Below are 9,374 nucleotides of genomic sequence, written 5' to 3'. Positions count from 1 at the left end.
GCACGGAAATAAAAAACCTGTAGAACAAAATTTGCTTGATAGCTTATGGCAAGCTATTTCCAGTTATAGCCATATTTGTTATGCTTGACTCTCTAATTATGTACTTGTATTAAAGGTATTTGAACACAGCTAAGGTGAATTTTTTCAGCATTCCCACTTTCACCCAATGTTCAAGAGCAGCCAGACAATACTGTATACGTGTATCATTCAGAAAACTGGAAACTCTGCAAGATGACTCATCTCTTATCTGAATTTGCAAGATAAACTGACACTTACATTACCCGCTGAAAGATTATCATCCAGAATTCACATTTCTTCTCTGAAGTGATTGTGTTTTTTTTGCATTGATTTCAAGGCAATTGAAGACGTTACAACAGTTGCAGGAGAACTTGCCTGCAGCTGCCAAAGCTGTAGGAAAGTGTTCAATGTCAATCGCATGAAGGGAGGGGAGTTCAGAAACTTTATGGCACCAACTTTCTCATTTCCAAATTTTGATTAATGGCTCAAGAGATAAAAGAATGAAATGTTAATAAAAATAGTTAATCATGGAGAAAAATTATCAAAAAAGTAGATAAATGTGCTGCCAATGCATTCTATGTTCATTCATGTTTAGTTAGATTTATTACCCAAAAAAGCTGACAAATTTCCAGGTCATGAGGTTACTGGATTTTAGACACTCCACCTATATAAGGACACAAAGATGTAAAATAAATAGGAACATACGCCCAGTCTCAGTCTCTCTCTTATTTTGTCAAATGTAGCAGTCCCCGTTTTTTTTCATATAATAACTGTTTGGCCTAAAGGCAGGATTCCACATAGGATCCAGAAATAGTGTTCCATAATTTGGTTATTTATTTGAAGGATAGCACTTAGTACTGAGATCCAGAACCAATGCATTTGTACCTAACATACCTTGTCAAAAAACTGAATACTGATTTATATTAGTAAATGTGGCATAAAGAGTGTTATATACAAGGTGTGATTTTAGTTTGTGGACTAGGTTTGTGGGCTGTAAATAACTAATGAGGATATGTGGTATAGCAGATGTCACCCTCAAAGCATCCCCCCCCCCTCCAGTCCTCAATATGATCCAGTAAATTTTCCACTTGCAGAAACATTCCTGGAAGTCTTTTTTTTCAAGGTCTACAGAACATTTTGTGCACTTCAAAAGTGTCAAATTTTCCCCATTTTAGCAGCAATCTCATTTTTAAGAATAAACAGAAATCACAAGGAGATAGATCTAAAAAATGGGAGGGGGGGTTGTAGAAGCATGAGGACCTAACATTTAGTCAAAAATTTGGCCTTTGGCCACCCGAGTGCATAGAGGACTATCACAGTACAGAATCCATTTCTCGTCATGCCAAAGTTCAGGCCATTTTTCAGTCATTTTTTAGGAGGTCACACCAACAAACCTATGTAGAACTGCTGATTCACTGGCTGAAGTGGATGAGCAAATTCATAGTGAATGATGCCTGCGGAATCAGAGAAAATGATAAACACTATTTTAACATTCCCTTTTTGATGTGAAAACATCTTTAGCGGCACCTACTAATTTTTCGGACTGAAGTAAAACCGTTTGGTCACAAAAATGTGACAAGGAAATGACGCCCCTTCCTAAATGACGCCAAAATGCAAAATGGAAAAGAAATTGTTGACAAATAATTGTATTGTTGCAATCATACTATTCAACAAATGGCTACAATCAAATGGGTAATTAGGCCATTGGCTTGGATTTCGCTAACCTCTTCCAAGCCAAGGATATTTTCACATAAATTTATTTATGTGAAAATAAATAAATACCTTGTATACCATGCATACAAAGGTATGCACAGTTTTTTTTTTTTTTTTTTTTTTGACTGTGGTGAATGTAGATGAAATTGGGCCTTTGTTTCAAGATCATAATCACAGACCCCACGTCTTTTCACCTGTATGACTCTATTCATGAAATTAAAATCATTTTCAGCTCACTACAGCAGTTCCTGATTTGCATCAGCACAGGCTCTTCTGGTTCTCAGAAGAAATTTGGCAGATATACACCACACTTGCAAATCTTCATTTAAGATGAACCAAACTGCATAAAATGCCAATTGAAGGCATTGGCTATCTCCTTATTTGCCTTATTGCTATACAGTCTGTCCTCGTATAGCACGATAGTTGTGTTCCTAGAAACCCTCGTGCAATGTGGATTTATTGGATGATTGTTTTCTACATCAGCATGTTCGGGAGGCAACTAGAGGGAGTAATATTCTTGATTTGATTATCAGCAGTGATTCTTCATGCATTAAGAATCTGCAGATAAATGAACCACTAGGTGGCAGTGATCACAGTGTGCTGAAGTGGGATTTACTCAAAGAGGTAACTACCATTAGGGGTAAAGGGAAGGGTTATTGCTTCCGTAAAGGCGACTACGATGGACTGAGACAGTATTTAAATTCTATACAGTGGGACCAACTGATGATGTTACCAACAGCAAATTCAAAATGGGAAGCATTCAAAGAACTTATCTTGGAAGCTACTAGGCTTTACATACCAACTAAGAAATATTGTTCAAGGTTTAGGCCAAAATGGATGTCAGATGAACTAATGAGGCATATGGCAGAGAAGAAAAATGCATGAGATACATACAAATTAACACATGACACAGAAGCCTATGATAGATACAAGTTGATATGCAACCAAGTTACAAAGGAGGTCAGGCAGGCGAAGGCAGATTACGAGAAATCCTTGGCAAGGGATGCAAAGAAAAACAGCAAAGAGTTCTTTACTTATGTAAACTCTAGAAGGAAGGGGATGAATCAGATTGGTCCACTTGATATTGATGGGTCAAGTGTTGATGATCCTGCTCAGGTAGCTAACAAACTAAATGAATATTTTGCATCGACATTCACACGAGGAGTTATTCAGTGAGGGGAATGCCAGAGGTGTATTCAACTCTAGCAGTAAGCTACAGAATCTTGAAATAACTGGGAGTAAAGTGGAGGAGAAACTGTTGAAGATAAACACAAGAAAGGCACCCGGGGTGGATGGGATCTATCCAGTTATATTAAAGGAGGCAGCAAAGGAAGTAAGCAAACCCTTAGCCATAATTATGAGAGCTTCCTTGGACTCAGGGGAGGTACCCATAGACTGGAAATGTGCAAATGTGACCCCAATTCACAAAGGAGGATCAAAGGCTGACACAAGTAATTATAGACCTGTGAGCTTAACTTCTGTTCCAGGAAAATTAATGGAGGCACTGGTTAAAGAAGCACTGCAGGATCATTTAGACAAGACTTCAGTTATAGCTCAGACACAGCATGGTTTTGTTAAGGGGAAGTCTTGCCTGACCAACTTGATTGGATACTATGATGCAGTCACAAAAGAACTGGATGCAGGGAATAACTTTGATATTATATACTTGGATCTTAGAAAGGCTTTTGATACTGTTGCACATGGAAGACTGCTACACAAATTGGAGCAGTGTGACATTAGAGGCAAATTGCTGCTATGGATAAAGGGGTGGTTGAGGGGGAGAAGACAGAGAGTGGTAATCAATGGACACTGCTCATCGTGGACTGATGTTATTAGTGGAGTCCCTCAGGGCTCAGTGTTGGGTCCATTATTGTTTTCTGTATTTATAAATGATACTGATGATGGTATATCGGGCTTAATGTCCAAGTTTGCAGACGATACAAAGGTTGGCAGGGTTGTCAAGGACACTACTGACACTATGCTGCTGCAACAGGATCTGGAAAGGTTGAGCAGATGGGCTGAGAGGTGGCAAATGACGTTTAATATTGACAAATGTAAAGTACTACACATGGGAAACAGCAACCCCAGAGCAACGTATCAACTCTGTGGTACTACACTGACAGTGGTAGAGAATGAAAGGGACTTGGGGGTGGTTGTGCAGGCAGATATGAAGTTCTCTGAGCAGTGCAGACGGGCTGCAACAGAAGCTCATGGAGTATTGTCAATGATATACAGGAATTTTTCCAGCAGGGATAAGGAGGTGATTATTACATTGTATAAGGCGATGGTCAGGCCACACCTAGAGTACTGTATACAGGTCTGGAGGCCTCATTACAAGAAGGATGTAGAGCTGCTGGAACGAGTACAGAGAAGGGCAGCAAGATTAGTGAATGGAACAAAGGGGTGCTCTTACGAAGAAAGGCTTAAGTTTTGCAAATTACAGTGTCTGGAGACTAGGCACCAGCGAGGTGATCTGATAGAGGTGTATAAAGCCTTGAATGGTTTAAGCATGCTCAATGCTGATGGGATTCTTCCTCTAGCTCAGAAAAATCACCTGAGAGGGCATAAATTCAAATTGAGGAAAGACAGATGTAGGATAGACGTGCGGAAATTTGCCTTTAGCCAGCGGGTGGTTGGTTGGTGGAACAGACTTCCATCCCTTGTGGTGGAGGTTGATAGCCTAAATAAGTTTAAGGCTCAGCTGGACAGGTATTTTGAACGAACAGAGGGGTGAAGTGGAAGTGGGTTTTTTTTTTTTTTTTTTTTTTGGCTGATGCTGCATAAGCTTGCTTTCTTGCATCAAATGCCTCTACTAATGCTAATGCTAATGCAAAATTGTGCAATATAAACAACAGGCCCTATGGGAAAAGTGGGGTTAGGTGCCGACCTCCCAAGATTGAACACACATTTGGAACCAAAACATTACCAAACACAATAAATAATCGGGTAATTTTAATCGTATACTTACGTATTTTATAACGATTAAAATACGTAATAAAAAATATAATATATTTTTTATTATAATATAATAAAAAATAAATATTTTTTTTATTTATTATATTATAATAAAGTATTTTTAGTATTTTTTACGAATAAAATACGTATTTTATTAGTAAAAAATTTATATTAAATAAAATAGTCGTAATAAAATGCTTACGTATTTTATTACGACTATTACGTAATAAAATATTGCTAATGCTTTTGCTTCTATCGTAAGCAAACTTGTTTTTTGTTTGATTTTCTATCCAAACAGATGACAGCCGTTCCATCTCTTCCAATTCTTGTGTTTTAATCTAATGGATTTTAATTACACTTTGAGTTGTTCCCGCTATGAAAGTTGTTTTTATTTTCTCCGCATTCTTTGTAATTCTCGGCGTTGCCTCATTTAGGTCTGTAGCACGTGCAATATCACATGGTCTTTCATTTCGCTCAAAGCGTTTCACAATTTCATATTTTTTTCTCTATCGACAGAGGCGGACTGGCCATAAGCCTTACCCGGGAAATCCCGGTGGGCCGGAGGCCGGTGTGATTTTGGCAATAAACCGTAGTATGGGGCCACTATAAATTTTCCCGGGTAAGAATTTTTGATCCAGTCCGCCTCTGTTTATCGATGTTTTGCTTTTATTTTTCTCTCGGAATATGCAGTGTCTTCACCAGGACGCTTCCTTTTCACACCTTTTAAGTATTTTACTGATTTTTAGGGAATAAAGCGCAATTACAAAACGAGGAGGCACGCTTGATACACATAAACAAAGCTGAGCGCATGTAGCAACTGAATAAACAACACCGTAAAGGCCGAGATACATTAACACCCCACATTTTACTAAAGCACATTTCTGGGGGTTACTACCATAAAACAATAAAAACAATTTCCAGTTTCGTTTCTGCTAGTGGAATCTGTTATAAACTGGTAGTAAACTCCATCTAATTGCATTTGCGATTATATCGATAGCTGGAATTGTGTTGGTTTTCACGTTATTATGGTGAAATGTGTTTCCCCTTCACGGATATAAATCACATAAATACATTTTCAGAATCTTCTTCATTCCTATCGTGTTGCGTTCATTTGGGGTGATTCCGCGTTCGACTGTCATTTCTTGTAAACACAAAGGCGAATCGTGCATAAGCGAATTCGGTTCGTGTTATATAAGATAACGTTCCCCTATTTATAAATCGTGTATGATCGAATTCGTGTAATGTAAACACGTGTTATACGAGGACCGACTGTACTTAGCTCCGTATTGCTATACATGAGATCTTTCACTTGTGCAATGCTGTTGGCAATTCTTAAAGTGGATGGACATCCAGCACACGGGTCACCTTGGACCAATTCCCAGTCATCCCTGAATTTTGCATACCATTTACAAATTTTATTTTTGCCAAAGCAAGATCCTCAGATACTTCTTTTGAAGCCTCTGAGGCTGCATAAACAATTGAATTGTTAAGCAATAATAAACAAATAAGCAACGTAAACAAATGAATTGAAGTGCCATAAATTACTGAACTGTTAGAAAAGAGCTCAACAGTTTATATATTTCCAAATTTCCCAACAATCAATGCAAATTCTTTGATCATTTTTTTTCTGTCAAAAAAAAAAAAAAAAAAAAAAATCAGCACTCTATAATTGACTAAGCAACATTTGGAGATGGGATAAGGGGAATGGAGTGCAAGATTAAACAGGCACGTGTGGTGGTTCAAATGTTTTTCAATCCCACCTCACATTTTCACCATTTTCAGCTTCTTAAATTCTTAATTGAAAGTTTCCAAGTAATGTCCTTCTCACATAGTGTACTCACAATAAATTAAGTGATTTAAATTCTCCAAAGCAAAATATAGTATATATAGGCTTTATTCAATACATTAATTTAGGCAAATTTCCAAACCTGGCCACACTTCCATGCATAGATGAGGAGTCTAAACAGTCTTGTTATGCTATTTATATGAAAGTGCTTTATTGTTGTTAGTATTAGTGTTCAATATTCCCTACATCTTGATACAACAAATGTATTAAAATTATCACAAGCAACTGGCATCAGATTGTCATTTTGAACAGTGATTACCTAAATATATCTTATATTCATTGGTAAACCTTTTGATTATTTGTAATGATAAGAATAGAGGAAAAATAATTTAAATACAATTTATAAGAAATGAATACAAATCTCCTGAATAAAAATGATTAAAAAAAAAAAATAAATAAATAATAATAGTGATATATCAATTCAATGATATCTAATAACATCAAAAATGAACTCTTCTTGTTAAATAAAAAAAAATACAATACAAATGCTGAATGAAGGTATTATAAAACTGCCTAAAACGTTTCGTATAAGTATTAACCATTCTGTTTAATTCCAACATGTTGCCTGTCTGGTTGCTGGTCATTCATTATTTATCATTATTTTGAAGTTGTTACTCCCCAAAATCATCATCATCACTTAAATCTTGAAATAAATCAACTATCTTTAACTGGCTCAAATCCTTTACCATTATTACATCAGCCTCAGCAAAGTTATCCTTGCTAAGTCCAGCTTTGTTTAGAAAATCTAATTTTTTCTGAATAAGTGGCCAGATATAATCATCAGCAGTACCTTCACCTACAAGATACTGAATAAGCACTGAATCCTGCTGTCCAATGCGATGGACTCTATCTTCACCTTGTGTCAGAGTTCCAGGATTCCAGAAAAGTTCAGCAAACACAACAAGATGTGCTGCAGTTAATGTAATACCTGTATTAGCTGCAGTAATGCTAAGCACTGCAACTCTACACTTGTCACTGTATTGAAATTTATCACATAAATCTTTCCTTGCTTGAGAAGATGTGGACCCATCAATTCTTATATATTCACAGCCTTTCTGTTCCAAAGTGTTGCAGATTCCATCCATAACCACATGGTGATGGGCATAACAGAGAAATTTTCTGTCTGCCTCAAGTAAATCCTTAATATAGACACAAACTGCTGGCAGTTTAGATATGCCACTTTCATGAAAATAATGCAACAACACTCCTCTTCTTTCTGTTGCTGTTAAATTTCCATTAATTAATTTCTTAGACATAGCTTGTAACACTTTCTTTTTGCTATCAACAAGAGAAGGATCAAGAAAAATTGCTTGTCGTTGTTTAGCCGGTAACTGAGTTATTACTTCTGATTTCAGTCTACGAATCATCACAGTTTCTTCCAAGAGTAGCTGTAGTTCAGTCAAGTTAGAAGATCCTGTAAAATCCCAGCCCCAAGGTTGCTCTTTCCCATTACAGTACCTAATTCCAAACTCTATGTATGTAGGAAAAGATTTCATCAGTGAAGATATTTGGGTGTAAAGTTCAATAGGACGAGACAACACTGGTGTGCCCGTTAGCATAATTATTCGTTTTGCAGATTTCATCACAGACTTGGCAGCTTTTGTTCGGGCTGTCTTCGGATTCTTTAGAAAGTGGCTTTCGTCCATTATAACAACTTTGAACTTTTTCTTTATCACATCACAAACTTTTCTACTCAACAAATCATAACTTAAAACAACAACATCTCCCAACAGAGCATCTTTACTCTTGTTGAGTACATTAATTTCCTGTGGATCTAGTGATGGAAACCATTTGGAAAAAGCTGCTTTCCATGAGTATCTCACAGAGGAGGGTGTGACAACTAATAAAGGCCATTCTCCTTTGTAGAATGCTGCTATAGCTATTGCCTGGATGGTTTTACCCAACCCCATATCATCTGCAATTAATACCCTTCCACTATTATTAATACCAAAATTAACACCTTCCTTCTGGAATGGCATAAGTGAGTCTTGCAGTACCGAATCTAGACATGATATATCAACATCGGGAATTTCTCTATTTCCTTTTGACTTTTTAAATGGCTTTATCACATAGGCAGGAAGAGGAGTTATTGTAAGAGTAGGCTGAAGAGGTTTAACGGCTTTAACTAACTTATCATGGTCTTCAACAGCAAAATTCCACCTTTTCTCTTTGGCATCATATATTCCACTAGGAATAGACTGAAATATCTTAATCATTTCTTGGTGATAACCAATATTTACTTTAAATCTTTTGTGAGATATCAGAACACACATTCCTTGCGTGTTAAATTTACCAGATGGTTTATATGCACAAGGAATGTTTTGAAATGATGCACTGGCATTTACGTTTGCATACCAGCGTTTATTCTCCTTCCCACATTTCAAAGACTTCTCCATATCTGCAGCTATATAGTTTTTAGTAGTTGAGCACAGTTTTAATATTTCATAAGTCAAGAAATGGGAATTTATAATACCTGTTTAACACTGATTTTAAGAACTGTAAACAGCCTTCATTCAGTAGGTTTTGCATATGGTTTAAATAAATGGCCTCAAAGATGGACTTGCATCCCTATGGAAGAAACAAAAAATTAATTTTAGAAATCACACGTTATATTCTGCAGCATTGGCCAAACATCTCACTCCTCATATTTTTATGTTTTGTTATTTTTTCGTTTGGCAAATGAATTAGTCAAATGATACAAGGAAACAAGCTTATACAACATCAGAAAAAAAAAAAAAAAGCCCCACCACCTACCTTATTTCTGTATTTCTTCTAACAATTTGACTAATTCTTCCTTAAACTTATTCAAACTACCCACCTCCATAACACTGGATGGAAGTTT

General features: G+C 36.6%; 1 protein-coding gene across 1 annotated transcript; it reads right to left on the bottom strand.

The window, feature by feature from the left end:
* Positions 1 to 7,101: 7,101 nt before the first annotated feature.
* LOC150078380 (SNF2 related chromatin remodeling annealing helicase 1-like) lies at positions 7,102 to 8,982 on the bottom strand. Its single transcript, XM_090384856.1, has one exon. The coding sequence runs from the start codon at positions 8,926 to 8,928 to the stop codon at positions 7,144 to 7,146; it is 1,785 nt and encodes a 594-aa protein (XP_090240982.1). The 5' UTR covers positions 8,929 to 8,982; the 3' UTR covers positions 7,102 to 7,143.
* Between the last annotated feature and the right edge of the window lie 392 nt (positions 8,983 to 9,374).

This window comes from Mastigoproctus giganteus, chromosome 11 (assembly GCF_048544385.1).
Source record: "Mastigoproctus giganteus isolate SK-2022 chromosome 11, ASM4854438v1, whole genome shotgun sequence".
Taxonomy (NCBI): domain Eukaryota; kingdom Metazoa; phylum Arthropoda; class Arachnida; order Uropygi; family Thelyphonidae; genus Mastigoproctus; species Mastigoproctus giganteus.
Note: the sequence above shows the minus strand (reverse complement) of the source record. Positions and strands in the feature narration are given on the sequence as shown.

Bases quoted from the DNA above. Each gene is read 5' to 3' on its own strand.
- LOC150078380 (XM_090384856.1), bottom strand. From the start codon at position 8,928: ATGGAGAAGTCTTTGAAATGTGGGAAGGAGAATAAACGCTGGTATGCA.